The 16,988-nt window shown below is 44.3% G+C and overlaps 1 protein-coding gene across 1 annotated transcript; it reads left to right on the top strand.

Annotated features, from left to right (window-relative positions):
• Positions 1-953: 953 nt before the first annotated feature.
• On the top strand, positions 954-12,612 carry LOC102796035 (uncharacterized). The gene is made up of 5 exons (XM_087833711.1): positions 954-1,074; positions 1,424-1,561; positions 1,747-1,887; positions 2,378-2,518; positions 12,464-12,612. The coding sequence occupies exons 1-5, from the start codon at positions 954-956 to the stop codon at positions 12,610-12,612; spliced, it is 690 nt and encodes a 229-aa protein (XP_087689837.1).
• Positions 12,613-16,988: the final 4,376 nt, after the last annotated feature.

Genomic DNA, 16,988 nt, shown 5'->3' with positions numbered 1-16,988 from the left:
GGGTGGTACTGTACATCATGACACAGTACAGTAGATTATGTGTGCTGGCACCACTTTATCAAAATCAGGGGACCGAATCAGATAGTCTGGCAGTCGAGTCTCACAGCAGAGTGATCAGAAGTCTAACACAGACTGTGTCAGCTCATGCAGAAACAAAATACAATTGTGCAGACTGATATTATCTCATTAATTTGTCCCTATCACTACTATCATGGTTCATGGGTATGATATCATATAGTAATGTTTCTGATGTTTCGTAGAGACAGAAGAATAATCTACAACAGATAGAAGAAGAAAAAGTGAGCAGTGTGCAACAAGCCTGTTTGGAGCTGTAATCGAAATGCTGAACCAACAAAATATGAAAGGGAAGAAAATATTTAAAATGCATGTATGTGGACTGGATTATTCTTAGTGTATTCATTTGTTATCTAAAAAATAGTAATCTCACTTGTATAGATTAGTTGAGAGAGAATGAAGGGATAAAAAAAAGTCCTAGCGATAAAAATAAGACTAAAAAACAAAACAACAAATAACAAATGATTTTTAAAAAATTAACAAGGACATAAAGTACTGAACAAGACATTAACAATTAGATTTCCGAGTACAAGCAAAAATATGTTATTTCTAAGAAACGATAAACCTTGGGTGCCAACAAGGTCTATTGCTATGAAAAAAAGTTAACATTGAAGCGGTGTTAATCTTCTTTATGACCATGTGGTTGTCGTCATGCTGGATAAAGAAGATACTGAAGTCTGTCTTGTTGCATTACTAATATGTAAACACAAGATTCATATCATCATTTGAGCAAAAAGAACAAAAAAAAACAACCTTAAATGTGCCTGACATGACACCTTATTAGAGAGAATAAAACTCTAAACACACAAGGATCTGGCATCCTTTAACTGGCCTGTTCAGTCAGTGGTTGTGCACAATCTTTTGAGCAAGAGGTGAACATGGACAAACTGTCGTCTACAGTTTATGTGTTGACTGTAGCACTTTGTGCATTTCCGCACTTTGGCACGGTTTTTCACGCACATGCTTTGAGAAGTAGTTTGAGAAGTGGCATTTCAACAGGTGAGTTTCCTTTGTCTTGATTTGTATTGAGTTTACAATCTGTCTACTTATTGATTGTTTCTAAAATCAGGAGAATGCCCATGGCACCTTAATCTTGCTCTGTAACGTATGGGAATGACAGCTATTGTAGAGACCACATATGCTGTAACTATGATGGTGAAAAAGTCTGTGTCCCTCCTGTTTTCAGTACGTGTTACAATGTTTAATGTCTTCTTAAGAGTGTGTGTGAACAATCTCATTAAATAAAAGCACTCGAAGTAGTACAAAAATTAAGTTTCTTCTAATAAAAGCCACATTTGCATTTTCAAGAGCTCCTTGTCTAAATGGATGTTGTTGTTTTTTTTTATAGCAAAGCCAGGAGTGTGTCCTGTCAGGTACTACATACACGAAGATTGTACCGAATCTTGCTCTAAAGACAGTGACTGCCACGATAATGAGAAGTGCTGCTCCAACGGATGTGGACATGAGTGCATGGCTCCAGTCATAGGTGAGAAATGAACAAAGTAGATTTGTATTATATCTAAATATGTAGGTTATTTTCTCATTTGCTTTCTGTTCAGCAACCAATTTGGCAACCACAAATCACAGACTTCACACCTCAGCTGATCACACTTCTTTCTCACTTTACAGCGTCAAGTCCATATTTTCTGACTGACTTTGTTTTCCTTTCAGTGAAGCCAGGAGCTTGTCCTCACAGGCTTCCCGCAGCCCTTGGACCATGTGTTGAGTCTTGCTCTACAGACAGTGACTGCCACGATAGTGAGAAGTGCTGCTCCAACGGATGTGGACATGAGTGCATGGTTCCAGATATAGGTGAAAAAAGAACAAAGCAGCAAAGACCACCCCAAAGTGAAAATGACCTACAGGATATCTGTTTATTATATCATCTGTATCATGTATATAAAGAATAAATTGTAAATTTGACTTAAAACTACAGTTTAATCATCTGGATCAGCAGTATGAGGTACAGTAGCCTCCCACTGGGAAACAGAATCAGGGCAAAACAGAGAGCTAAGAACTTGAACTAAAGATCACTAGGGTGAAAAAAAAGTTAAATAATAAGTCATAGGGTAGAAATGATTATTGAATCAGATGACAGTGCTGAGTACACATCGTCTTAAAAAGACAATAAAATGTTTCATATTTGTCACACACTCTTAGATAAGATTTTGGTTCATTTTTTTTTATCACAAATCACAGACTTCATACCTCATTTCCTACAGCTGATCACACTTCTTTCTGGCTTTACAGCTTCAAGTCCATATTTCCAAATATCTTTATACTGACTTTGTTTTCCTTTCAGTGAAGCCAGGAGTGTGTCCTCTCAGGCATCCCCCAACCTTTGGACCATGTGTAGAATCTTGCTCTAAAGACAGCGACTGCACTGATAAAAAGAAGTGCTGCTCCAATGGATGTGGACATGAATGCATGGCACCTTATATAGGTGAGAAATGAACAAAGTGACTGTTTACAGCATATCTTTTGCATCACATCATATAAAACAGCTCGACATACACTTTATTTAATCCCACACTGGGGAAATTCAAAAGTTACAGCAGTAACTTAGTTACAGTATTTTTATTTTAAGAAATTTTTAAGAAAATAAAAAAACAAAAAAATAAATATCAAAAACAGTGTACAAAAAAAGCCTTAATTCTGAATTATGTGCAAATAGTTACTAAATACAATAAAATACGAGATTTTATATAATATGATACATATAATGTGATGTACATTTACGGCAAAAAAAAAAAAAGAGAAGATAAAAGATGATGAGTTGTGGATCATGTTGTGAAAAGTGGTTCTTCTTTATGACCATGCAGTTGTTTGAATGCTGCAAACAACCACATGGTCACTGGGGTTCAGTGTTGGGCAAGTTACCTTCAAAAAGTAATTAATTATAGTCACTAGTTACTTCTTCAAAAAAAGTAACTGAGTTACAATATTCTAAAAGTAATTAATTACTTGAAAAGTAACTATTGCGTTACTTTAAAAAAAACGTTTAACCCTCTGGGGTCCAGGGTATAATTGGCCATTTTTAACTACTTATGATTTTACCTCAACATTTTACCTTTAAAAACTATTTACTTTGCCTTCTTTGGTATTATTCTCACACAGCAGCAGGTGTATCACTCCTGTTCTCTATCTGGGGACAGCAGTCACTTCATTGTTCTGACACACTACACAAAACTATCCACAACACTACACACTAACTACACAAGACAACACACTAACTACACAAGACAACACATTAACTACACACTCCAAACACGCTAAACGTCACAAATGTCTCACATCTCAAAACTTGCTCTCTCTCTCTCTTTTTCTGCTCTCTCTCTCTCTCTCTCTCTCTCTCCGTCACTCCTAAAACTCCCTGTTTTTTTTGTCTTTTGCTCATAAGCAAAGCGTGCTTGCTAGCGCTGCCCTTAGACAGTAAACGTGACGAAACTATTGAGGAAAAAACGCCGTGTATATATTGTTTATCATGACTCTGGTTTTACGTGGCCCATCAACACAATTTAAAAACTGGTATATATCACCTTGTTGCTTTGTCTTTAAGTGGTCGTGTGATTGGCTTACCACGACTACTTTATTCTTCCTCAGTCAAACAGCAGCACTCATGCGATTGTTTTGCCCCCTTAGCTCCAGGTGTTGTGCTAGACAGTGATTGTGATTACCGTCCGCGGGAGCACGCGCAGCTGCTTAAAGCTGTAGCGTCCAGATTACTTACGTAGTCAGCTACTTCCGTGCAATTGATATAAAATGCGGTAAGCTGAACACAGCTACAACCGTCTGTTTGTTGAAAAATAGTAAAGGACCGCGTTTTCTTGTTAGTAACTGTAACGGCGTTGTAACGATAGGAATAGTAATTAGTTAGATTACTCGTTACTGAAAAAAGTAACGCCGTTATTCCCATCACTGCTGGGGTTTAATAGCCTCATGGGATATTTTGCAGAGGGAAAGTGTAACACTCTCTGGTTAAAGTTCTTTGTCGATGTGGCCAGATGGGCTACTCGCCTTTTTCTCTCTCCTTTCTTTCTCTCTCTCCCTCGCTCTCTCCTGCGCTCGCTCTCTTCGCCGCGCAGCTAGGTTGATTGGGAGCCCACCTGCGTATTGATTGCAGGGCGGCATTAGCCTGTATAAAGCAAGCCGGTGTTTTTGTTTGATCATTCCTCCCATGCATGCGGCACAAAGCAGCAGTAAATGCTGGCCCACTGCGACGGACTGATCAGCAGGAGTCAATCATATGACAGCTACAGGTACGCTCTTAACCTCAGATTCCCTTCGAACACTGGGATTTGTGTTAATAGTTTTGCGGCCTGTTGTAGCACGGCAGTTGGTTTTATTCCGGCGTTGCGGAGAGAGGTGCTCGTGTTATCCCCACCAGTGAGAGTATAGCGCCTCCGTTCCTGGGGTAAGCCGTTAAAACGACTTTTATTAGCATTTATAGCTATAAGGGTCTAAGGCTATATTTATCTGTTTTAGGGTTGACTGCTGCATTCGCCTCTCCGTGGCAGATCGCCCTACCTAAACTGGAAGGGTGAAACGCCTTCCCAGCGGCTGGTGTGAGGACTCCTCCTCAGTGGACCCTGCTGTCTTGTCTTGTCTTGTTTTGCTTTGTTTCGTCTTATTTTGTTTTTTATTAAGTAGGCTTACCTCTTTCTGGTTCGCCTGGTTTTATTCTATTTTTATCCTGGACTGTTGCTCGTACCCACGCTTCTGTGATCGGGCTGAAGTGACCCTCTGCCCGAGTGTCGTGCTGGACTTTAAATCGCCTCGGTTGCCGGTCTCAGCCGGTGAAGAGCCAGACCGGCTCGCGATCGAGGATAATTACCACCAGCACGAGTGATAGTTTGATCCGTGGGGTATAAGCCTTCCCGTGTGCGTGTGTGTGTGTGTGTGTGTGTGTGTTTCCTTTTATTAAAGTTATTAAAGTGTGTTTTAGTTTTTTATGATCCGTAGCGAGCCTGACGCTCAGTGTCCTTTTATTTTTTTTTACATATTTTTCTGTGTTTTATTTCAGTGAACGGCGGACGTGCCAGTGGCCTTGGGACCTCAGGTGGTGGGTCGTTTTTCACACTTTCTTTTGTACAGCACCGGGTGGGCTGCAGTGATTTTCTTTGTGTGATTTTCTTTTGGGTCCACAGCTGCTGGTAAGTCCAAGTTCCCTGATTGTTTTATTTTCATTCTAGGACACTGTCAACAATGACGCTACATCTTGGGTTTTAATATTTTATTTATTTTTATTATAAATAAAACTGTTATAATATTGGAGCCAACCTGCCTCAGTATGCATCTTTGAATCTGTGCGGCCTCCTTTTATTCTTTTTATTTATTCTTCTTAAATACATTTCCTGGGGGTGAAACTCCCCTAGGTGGCGTTGTCATTTTTATTATTACTTTTTATCTAACCCCGCCGACCACTTGGTCACATACTTGGCGTTGGTCGACAGGATGCACATTTGAGGTAGATGTTTGGTCTTGTAAATTGTTTTATTTTTGCAAAGATCACAGTTCGCCTGTTTGAAGACTATTTGTTTTCGAGTGTGATTATAGACAAGACAGCAGTATCCAGGTTTAGGAGGAAGAGTAATAGGGTTTTAGCACCTTGCTGATTTAATTTACCTTTGGTCAAAATTTATTATGGAGGAAGAATTGCAGCAACTTAGAGACTTGGTAGCGCAGTTAAAGGCAGATAATGAGCAATTGCGCCGGGATAGGGGCGCTGTGCTGGAGTCTGGTGGTGGTGCTGCGTCGGCCTCCTTCGCACCAGCTGGTTGCATACCAAACGTTGGTAGCCAGGCCGCCGTTACTGAGCGCTTGGTGGTGGTGCCTAGGGACCGTAAATGTCCCATGTTCAATGGCAGAACAGGCATCAATATAGCTGAATGGGTCGAAGAGGTTCAAGCGTGCATGCGTGCCCGGCACCTGTCTGTTGCTGATCAAGCGTTCTTTATTTTTGACCATTTAGAGGGAGAAGCAAGGGAGGAGATCAAATTTCGCCCTAATTTAGAGCGAGGGGATCCTGCTCGGGTGTTGACCATTTTAACGGAGCTGTATGGCAATGCGCAGTCCTATGTCACTCTGCAGCAGGCTTTCTTTTCAAGGAGACAGCGGGAGGGAGAGACTTTGCAGGAGTTTTCCTTAGCGCTAATGGCTCTGATGGAGCAAGTAAAACAAAGTGCACCTGATGGCATGCGTAATGCAGAGGTGTTGCTCCGAGACCAGTTTGTAGAACATGTTGTTGATAGTGCTCTCCGCAGAGAGCTTAAACAATATGTTCGCCGTGCGCCTACTGCCACCTTGTTAGAGGTGCGCGGGGAAGCAATTAGATGGGAAAGAGAAGGGTTTTCAGGCGGTGTTCGCGACCGTGGCTATTCCCACCCATCAGCGTATGGTTTCCAGTGTGGGGTGCATACCAGCCCTAGGATTGCCCCTGTTGGTACACCCGAGTCCGAGTGGCGTGAGCTAAAGGAACTCCTAAAGCGCCAACAAGAGCAGTTAAATCAGCTCACTGAGACAGTGGTTTCTTTACAGAACCCCCGAAGAGGTGTTCGGCCTTCACGGGCTGGCTCGGTGATTTGTCGCCGGTGTCAGCAGCCAGGACACTTTGCTAGGGAGTGCACTGGGGAGCGGGTTTCACGCCGCCCCAGAGCAGGTTCTGATTCAGGCCCTCCTTATACCACAGTTGGCAATCGTCTTCCCGCTACCCAGTCGGAAAACTAAAGCCCTCTGAGCTGCAGAGTCACAGTTCAGGTGGGGAGTTCACTGGCTCACAGAAAGATAGGATGGGCAGGCTAATTTCATCGTGTCCACAGATGGATGTGCTGATTAGTGGGGTGACTGTCCCTTGTTTGGTGGATACTGGTTCTATGGTTTCCACCATCACAGAAAGTTTCTTTTTGGCACATTTTGCCCCTTGGGGACAAGAACGCCTGCAGTCATGCCATTGGTTACAGCTTCGGGCTGCCAATGGGCTTGCCATCCCTTACATTGGCTATTTGGAGCTCAGTGTACTCCTGTGTGGCAAGGAAATGCCCTCTTGTGGGATCCTTATAGTGAAGGACCCTCCTGGTGCCACACCCTCTGTTCCTGGTATTTTGGGAATGAATGTAATCCGCCGCTGTTATCAAGAGCTGTTTGGGGCTTTCGGTGGCTCCTTGTTTAATTCTCCTTCTGTGTCACAGGCACCGAGACCAGTTCTGGAGGCCTTACATCAGTGTCACCAGTCGGCAGCTCAAGTCCCAGAGGACCCTGTCAATACCGTTAAGGTACAGGGCCCGCGGGCCGTGCGGATACCTGGTGGTGTCATGCAGCTGGTGGTCACCACCTGTTCTCAGCAGTTGTCAGGTCAGTCTGTGCTTTTTGAGCCTCCTGAGTCCGGGTTGCCAGTTGGGTTGCTGGCCTCTCCATGTTTGGTCCAGGTGGATAAGGGCATTGCCTATATCCCAGTCACCAATGTGGGGACAGCTGAAGCTGTTCTCCACCCACGGACCCGTTTGGGAGTGATAAGCAAAGCTACTGTTGTTAGCCTCCCTGCTGGTGTTAGCGAGGAACACTCTTTTCTCGTTACCGTTTCCTCCCATACCACCTGCAGCCCTGCTCAAGAGATGGTGGATGCAATTGACCTGTCTGCTCTCGCTGAGCCAGAGCAACATGAGGTACGGTTACTTTTGCAGAAGTACCGCTCTGTTTTCTCTACTCATGAGGGAGACTTGGGTTGCACAAACCTCATTTCACACGACATACCCCTGCTCGATGACGCACCCGTCCGGCAGAGGTACAGGCGAATTCCTCCTTCTGATTATGAGGCTGTCAGGGCCCATATCAACCAGCTACTGGAGGCCCAGGTAATTCGGGAGAGTAGCAGTCCTTATGCCTCTCCCATTGTGTTGGTCCGCAAAAAGGATGGAAGTCTCCGTCTGTGTGTTGACTACCGTTTGCTGAATAGTAAAACGAGGAAGGACGCCTTTCCTTTACCTCGCATTGAGGAAAGCCTGGATGCCCTTGCTGGCGCACGCTGGTTTTCTACCATCGACCTGGCCAGCGGGTACAACCAGGTGCCAGTTTCTGAGCAGGATAAGCCCAAGACCGCTTTTTGCACACCGTTTGGCCTGTTCGAGTGGAATCGTATGCCGTTCGGACTGTGCAATGCTCCTGGTACCTTCCAGCGCCTAATGCAGAGGATGTTCGGGGATCAGCAGTGCCAGTCGCTACTGCTGTACCTAGACGATATCATCGTCTTCTCCTCTTCTGTCTCTCAGCACCTGCAACGGCTAGAGATGGTGATGGCAAGGCTGCAGCAAGAGGGGCTCAAGGCTAAGCTAGAAAAGTGTGCCTTTTTCCAGCAGAAGGTTAACTACTTGGGCCATGTAATCTCTTGCGAGGGTGTCTCCACCGATCCAGCCAAGGTTGACGCAGTAGCCAAGTGGCAGTGTCCTCGTTCCGTGTCAGAGTTGAGATCCTTTTTGGGTTTCGCCAGCTATTACCGGCGCTTCGTGGAGGGGTTTGCCACATTGGCGGCTCCCCTGCATCAAGTGGTGGCTAAATTGGCTGGCACCAAGACAAAGAAGGGCTCGGGACAGGGTTTGAGTGCTATTTGGACACCTCAGTGTGAGGAGAGCTTTGAGGCCCTGAAAGCAAAGCTTGTGTCCGCACCTGTGCTGGCATATGCTGACTTTGCACGCCCATTTATCTTGGAGATTGACGCCAGCCACAGTGGTTTGGGTGCAGTTCTCTCCCAAGATGTAGAAGGTGTTGTTAGGCCAGTGGCTTATGCTAGTCGAGGTCTTCGACCACATGAGCGCAACATGGACAATTACAGCTCCATGAAGCTGGAGTTTCTTACGCTCAAGTGGGCCATGGCCGAGAAGTTCCGGGAGTACCTGCTGGGGCAGAAGTGTGTGGTTTATACTGATAACAACCCACTCAGTTACCTCTCTTCAGCTAAGCTGGGTGCCACCGAGCAGCGGTGGGCTTCCCAGCTGGCGGCATTCGATTTTGAGATCAAGTATCGCTCAGGCCGTAGTAATAGGAACGCTGATGCTCTCTCTCGACAGTATGAGACGAGCTCCAGCTTGGCCGAGGGTGTGTTGCCTGGGACTCCTGTCCCAACTTCACTTCAGCAGGCTCAGTGTCCAGCAGTTTTGCCCTCCGTTACTCAGTTGGAGATTGGGGCCTTTCCATCTCACTCTCTGGGGGATATTCGTGCTTTGCAGGAGGCTGACCCCGTCCTCAAGGATTTCTTGGTATACTGGAGGAGGCACACCCCGCCCTCTTCGGAGGAAAGGAGTCAGGTCCCCAAACCAGTTATGGTTCTGATGCGTCAGTGGGATCGTCTGGTGGAGAAGGATGGCATCCTTTATCGCCGTATTTTGCGTCCGGGTGGAGGTGAGGAAGCCCTCCAACTTGTTCTTCCAGAGGCTTTGAAGCCTGAGACCTTGAGGCAGCTGCACCAGGACCATGGGCACCAAGGTATTGAGCGTACCACTGAACTGGTCAGGCAGCGTTGCTATTGGCCCGGGATGTCCTCTGACATCAAGCAATGGGTTCAGCGTTGTGAACGCTGTCAGGTCGCAAAGGACTCAGAGTTGGGGTCTCATAGCTATATGGGTCACCTGTTGGCGTCTAGGCCAAATGAAATCCTGGCCATAGACTTCACGGTGTTGGAACCATCCCGTAGTGGAGTTGAGAACGTCTTGGTTATGACGGACGTTTTCAGCAAATACACTGTTGCAGTCCCTACCCGGGACCAGCGGGCCTCTACTGTGGCCCAGACCCTGTTAACAGAGTGGTTTTTTAAGTTTGGCGTTCCTAGCCGCCTCCACTCTGATCAGGGTAGAAACTTTGAGAGTTTGGTGATGCAACAGCTATGCGAGTTATATCGGGTAGCCAAGTCCCGTACAACCCCTTACCACCCAGCGGGTAATGGGCAGTGTGAACGGTTTAACAGAACCCTCCATAACCTCCTCCGGACCCTACCATCATCTCGGAAACGCGACTGGGCTGCATGCTTACCGCATGTGCTCTTTTGCTATAATAGCACACCGCATCAGGGCACTGGAGAGTCGCCATTTTTCCTGATGTTTGGCAGGGATCCTAGGCTGCCTATTGATTTCCTTCTAGGCCGCGTTCAGGACCCGGTGCCTGGACAGGTACAGGACTGGGTGGCCGAGCATCAAGCCAGGTTAATGGTGGCGTTCGAGGGAGCTCAGGCACGGTTGTCGCTGGCCGCTGACCGTCGCAAGGAGCGGCATGACCAGAGAGTCCACCCTGTTCCTTTAAAGGTCGGTCAGCTGGTGTATCTTCGAGATCACAGCGCCCGGGGCCGGCACAAGATCCAGGACCTGTGGAGCTCTGTGGTCTATCAGGTGTTGCGGGCACCCCGAGAGAATGGGGCTGTTTATACCATTGCCCCCATGAGAGATTTAGAGAAGGTTCGACATGTCCATCGTGACATGTTGAAGGCACAGGTCAGCCTAGGGCCTCCTACACCTGGTCCACAGGTTCCACCTCCACCTGTGCCTGCTGACTCAGAGCAGACCTCTCTGAGCGACGACGAGTTGTGGCTCCTTGTCCCTGAGGTACCCTCACACTCTGTAGCACCTGCGGCGTCACTTTTCGATGCCTCTAGAGTTCCATCGGTGGAGCTCAGGTCTACTCCCAGTGTGGTTGTAGCACCCCCGACCTCTGCTCCCCTGGGTTCTTCCTCAGGCTCTGTTGAACAGTCTGAGGTGAGTGGGCCACACTTGCGGAGAACAGCACGTTCGACAGCTGGTCAGCACTCCAATGTTCATCACTTGCCACGTCCTGTTGAACCTGCACCAGTCACTAATGCTCAGCTTGCCGTATTCAGGCCATGGTGTTAGGTTCCTTGAGTTATTGTCGGGGCGCCAATACAAAAAGGGGGGGTAGATGTGGCCAGATGGGCTACTCGCCTTTTTCTCTCTCCTTTCTTTCTCTCTCTCCCTCGCTCTCTCCTGCGCTCGCTCTCTTCGCCGCGCAGCTAGGTTGATTGGGAGCCCACCTGCGTATTGATTGCAGGGCGGCATTAGCCTGTATAAAGCAAGCCGGTGTTTTTGTTTGATCATTCCTCCCATGCATGCGGCACAAAGCAGCAGTAAATGCTGGCCCACTGCGACGGACTGATCAGCAGGAGTCAATCATATGACAGCTACAGGTACGCTCTTAACCTCAGATTCCCTTCGAACACTGGGATTTGTGTTAATAGTTTTGCGGCCTGTTGTAGCACGGCAGTTGGTTTTATTCCGGCGTTGCGGAGAGAGGTGCTCGTGTTATCCCCACCAGTGAGAGTATAGCGCCTCCGTTCCTGGGGTAAGCCGTTAAAACGACTTTTATTAGCATTTATAGCTATAAGGGTCTAAGGCTATATTTATCTGTTTTAGGGTTGACTGCTGCATTCGCCTCTCCGTGGCAGATCGCCCTACCTAAACTGGAAGGGTGAAACGCCTTCCCAGCGGCTGGTGTGAGGACTCCTCCTCAGTGGACCCTGCTGTCTTGTCTTGTCTTGTTTTGCTTTGTTTCGTCTTATTTTGTTTTTTATTAAGTAGGCTTACCTCTTTCTGGTTCGCCTGGTTTTATTCTATTTTTATCCTGGACTGTTGCTCGTACCCACGCTTCTGTGATCGGGCTGAAGTGACCCTCTGCCCGAGTGTCGTGCTGGACTTTAAATCGCCTCGGTTGCCGGTCTCAGCCGGTGAAGAGCCAGACCGGCTCGCGATCGAGGATAATTACCACCAGCACGAGTGATAGTTTGATCCGTGGGGTATAAGCCTTCCCGTGTGCGTGTGTGTGTGTGTGTGTGTGTGTGTGTGTGTGTTTCCTTTTATTAAAGTTATTAAAGTGTGTTTTAGTTTTTTATGATCCGTAGCGAGCCTGACGCTCAGTGTCCTTTTATTTTTTTTTACATATTTTTCTGTGTTTTATTTCAGTGAACGGCGGACGTGCCAGTGGCCTTGGGACCTCAGGTGGTGGGTCGTTTTTCACACTTTCTTTTGTACAGCACCGGGTGGGCTGCAGTGATTTTCTTTGTGTGATTTTCTTTTGGGTCCACAGCTGCTGGTAAGTCCAAGTTCCCTGATTGTTTTATTTTCATTCTAGGACACTGTCAACAATGACGCTACATCTTGGGTTTTAATATTTTATTTATTTTTATTATAAATAAAACTGTTATAATATTGGAGCCAACCTGCCTCAGTATGCATCTTTGAATCTGTGCGGCCTCCTTTTATTCTTTTTATTTATTCTTCTTAAATACATTTCCTGGGGGTGAAACTCCCCTAGGTGGCGTTGTCATTTTTATTATTACTTTTTATCTAACCCCGCCGACCACTTGGTCACATCTTTAATGTTTTCTTATTTTTTTCAGTGAAGCCGGGAGTGTGTCCTCTCGGACTGTTGGATGACAGAAGGTGTGCTGAATCTTGCTCTAATGACATTGACTGCCCCGATAATGAGAAGTGCTGCTTCAGTCGATGTGGTCGTCATTGCATAGAGCCTTACATGGGTGAGATATGAACAATGATAAGTAGCTAACACTCCCTAAACACTTTTTAAGCGGTTAAAGGCATTTTGTAACAAATCATATTCTCTATTTTGGTGTATCTGTTAAGTCCCCCGACCGGTGGTCACCTGAGGCCTCCACATGTGTGCCAAGTACTATTGTCATGATGGTCAGGGTCCAGGACATCAGAAGTGCTGTGACCACACCTGCAGTGAGCTCTGCTGATTAGAAATCACTTTTTTCTTTCGTTAACGTTATTAAGACTTTCTGTTTCTCATGATAATCATGTCTCTATTACACATTTTTCTTACAAAGAAAAAGCGGTCTGTTTGCATTATTTTCTTGTTTTCTTCTTTACATCATGCAATCTGACCTTAGTGTAAAAACACTGTATTCAAGAAACAGTGTTTCACAATGAGTAGTATATCTGTTCCACTTCTAATAAAAGAGTTATAGAATGATGCATTGTGTGTTGTTCCTTTATATTAAACAATATAAATTGCCCCTCACCTGTTGATTTGCTACACATTTGTAATAGGTCTCTGATTTCAAAAGTCTGTGAGGTTCAACAGATCAAATGCAAACGTTTATGATGCTTAAATATTTATATTTAACATTCAAAATGTAACTAAAATCAGTGCAAAATAATTTTTTTGGTAAAGGGCTAAAAAGCACACACAGAAAAAAAAACAGAACCAAAAATAAGATAAGTCTGATAGAAACACTGAAACATGTTCTCCACCTGGTGGTGAGAACAATAGGTCATGCATTCAGGCCATGCCCTGTATGCACACTCGCCACACCAGACTCCATTGCTGAAGCAAAAGCATGCTGAAGAATGTTTAATGTCTACTGAAAAACATTTTAGACAAGCCTGTGAAATATTGGAAGAAGAATATTCTGTGGTAAGATGAGCCCAAAACAGAAATTTCTGTAGACCATAATACACACCATGGAGTTCAAAAAGCACTGCATTTCACCCCAAACATGCAATACTGACAATAAAGTTTGGAGTTGGGAACATCCTAGTGTGGGGCTGTTTTTCATGCTTCCTATAACTAAAGGAAGGATGAATAGAAAAATGTAATGACACATTCTTGATTTTAAGGAAATCTGCTGTCATCTATCAGTAGACGATTTGCCTAAAATCCCACCTGAGCAATGCATGTGACTAGTTTCTCCACACAGGAGGCGTCTTGAAGCTGTCAACACCAAGAAAGGCGTTTGCATGAAGTATTAAATACATTTCCAGCAAGAATGCTCCCCTGTGTCATTTCTCATTATTACACGTAATTTATGGACATATATGGGTTGATGATTTTGCATGTGTGAATTGGATGGGTTGTTGACGACATCGGGTGAGAATTTCATGTCAATAACACCTTTAGAAATGAGCCTTGTTACATGCTCAATTATCCAGGTAAAGAAATCCCCAATTGATTTTGTTCATCTGGACGTAACGTTTTCAGTGGGAGAAGCAAATCTACTTGTAAACAGTATATTTACATAGTGACTGAAAGTTTCTCATTTCAGTCACTCGAAGTCAAGAAGTCAATTGGTTGAATGACGAAACATTTCTCCGACTGAATGATACTGTTCATTCTGTCTAGATGAATAAAACCAACTTTTGGGGGCTATTTATTTAGAAAATTGATGACACATTGTCACAAACGGCAGCAAGACTGCCCCCGCGCTCAATTGGTTGGCATCCACCAGGATTGTAAATGCACTATCAAAACATGGAGGTGCTAAAACAGGAGGGAAGCACAACAAAGGCTTTACATTGTCAAACGCTAGCTGACATTGTTGAGATGAAATTATTTCAAGTGCCTTAATTCTATGCTTTATATTAACTAAAATGCCATATAACTATATAGTGTAGTATTAGGTGGACACGGCCCTGAAATAAAGGCATTAGACTACGTGTCCTTGGGGCGTAGAATGCTGTAGACTCTCGCCCACGCTTGCCTGGGAAAAAGTAGATAACGGGACCATCTTCTAGTGGAAAGTTACTGAGACACTGTTGTTTAGACTAGAGTGAGAGAGCTGGTAATAAAACTGTTAGGCGCGCACAACCATTTTGAGATCTGCGGCAATGTGTCATGCAGGACGCACACTTCAACAACTCAGTCAGTGGGAATACAACAGTGGAAAGGTTTTTACTTTGACTCTTTAGGAAAGCAGAATGCCTTTGGAAATCAACTAAACTCTAAGTTCACAGGCTTCACTGACTTTTAAAGCTTTGAATCATGACGCTCCTGTTTATATTTAGGATCTTTTAGAGCCTCACACTCCCTCTTGCAGCCTGAGATCATCTAATCAAAGGCTGTTGGTAGTCACCCGAACATGTTTTAAAATCAGAGGTGATAGATCTTTTACAGCAGTGGCCCCCGGGTTGTGGAATTCTCTCCCTCCATCTTTACGTTGCCTGGATTGTATTTATTCTTTTAAACATCATCTTAAGAATAATTTATTTAGACTAGCTTTTAATTCGATTTTTGCTGTAAGTTTGACTGTACTGTTTTATGTTCATCTGTTTTATATTATTGTTGAGAGTGCTATATAAATCAATAAATCAATAAATCTTTGGAGTTCCTTCTATGTTGTTGAAGGAAGATGCTCCTCAATTGCTGCAACCTTTGCTGTCACATTGGCCACACGCCCTTGTCACACCACACGGCCAAGATAGATCACCATCACCTTAGCAAACTCACATTTAGCCAAGTTAATAGTAAGCTTGGCATCAGCCAGTCGATCAAACAATGCTTGGATGCGATGAAGATGAGCATCCTACTTGTCAGTGACCCTCTACGTGTAAAAGGATAAACATTATTTATACTGTGTCCAAGCTGGGTCAACTTTACTGTTATTCCGGAGCCCAAGTGGTACAGGAAGCCAAAATAAGGACAAAGTGCCTTGGGGGCTTGTTTCTAAACAAACAGGACTACAGTGAGATGAAACTAAACACGGAGGCAGGATGGTGGTATGTCAAAAGGTGGGAATTTTTAGTCAATTTATCTGAGCTGCACAGTACTTGTAGGAGGCTACATCAAATGTATGTCCCTTTTCTTTTCCTCTGCATGCAAAAATGAGTTGGAAACAGGAAAGTAGAAATCATCTGCCATCATCCTCACAGCTTTATTCATTAATCACAGAAATGCTGCCAGAGCATTTCTTAAACCAAATGGTATGACTTTATGAGAGTAAAGAACAGAAGGGGTAGTGAAAGGTGATATTTCCTGTTCCCGTGCCTACAATGGCACCTGCCAATAACCTTTAAGCAAATCAAATTTACTTGAAAATGTGGCCGATCCAACCTGGTCAATACAGTCATCCATTCATGGGAACAGAAAAGAGTTTGTTAAAGAATTGACTTTTAAATCTGTACAAAATGTTTAATCTGGCTTTGGCACCAGGATAGATGGAAAAGCAATGTCATTTCAGAGCATAAAAGAAACTTCAGCACCCATATGTTTAAGCTTTTCCAGTGACCTGCGATAGAATCACTTCTTAACTGGCTGTACATCTCCAACATCCATATCATGTTCAATCCAGTCAGTGCAAAATGGTACATCACCAAACAAAGAGGTATACTTTAACCACTAAGAAACAGACAAAACAGGGTGCACAATGTCCTTAACACTCTGACTAGAATTTTGGTCACTTATATTATACAGTTTGAGTTTGTTTATAACACAAAGCTGAACTGACTTGTCCAACAAACCAATTTGAGCCGGAACAATAATGCATGAAAGGCAATTCTGTTCATGTATTAATCACCAGGAGATGTGGCATGTCCATTTCACAGCTGGTACTTTTTCACTTTTACTTGAGTGAAGAACCTTAATCAGTACTTCAACTTTTACTGGAGTAGTTTTTTGGGTTTTTTTTTTTAACAATAGCATCTGTAATTCTACTTAAGTACAGAATATCTGTACTTTTGCAAACTCTGGTCATGAGAAGGTAAGGACTACAGATGAATTTAAAAATAAAAAATAAAAAGAAGAAAGAAAGAAGGAGCACAGGAAAATAGTGAAGTGCCAGGGGCTGAAGGAACAACTGAGCAGATGTGGATGTCACTTATATGATACAGTTTGAGTTGTTAATAAGACAAAGCTGAACTGACTTTGTCCTTTTTGATGTTGAAACTAAATCATATCAGAAAGCTTCTCTGACCATATGAAGGTCTGTATATCAGGCCTGGAATAGAGATCCCACAATTGGCACCACAACTTGATCCCCAGGATTAAACTGACGATGTTTTGTGCCACAATCATTCACACTCTTCATTCCAGTCTGTGCATTTTGCCATAAAACCAGCTACAAACAATTGGCGTCTAAATCCATTCACAATGACAGCCAAGTTTTTCTGAATCAACCCCATTATCCT

The sequence above is a fragment of the Neolamprologus brichardi genome, chromosome 20, assembly GCF_056152115.1.
Source record: "Neolamprologus brichardi isolate AB-2024 chromosome 20, ASM5615211v1, whole genome shotgun sequence".
NCBI classification, from domain to species: domain Eukaryota; kingdom Metazoa; phylum Chordata; class Actinopteri; order Cichliformes; family Cichlidae; genus Neolamprologus; species Neolamprologus brichardi.
The sequence above is the reverse complement of the archived record's forward strand: the minus strand, read 5'-3'. Positions and strand labels throughout refer to the sequence as shown.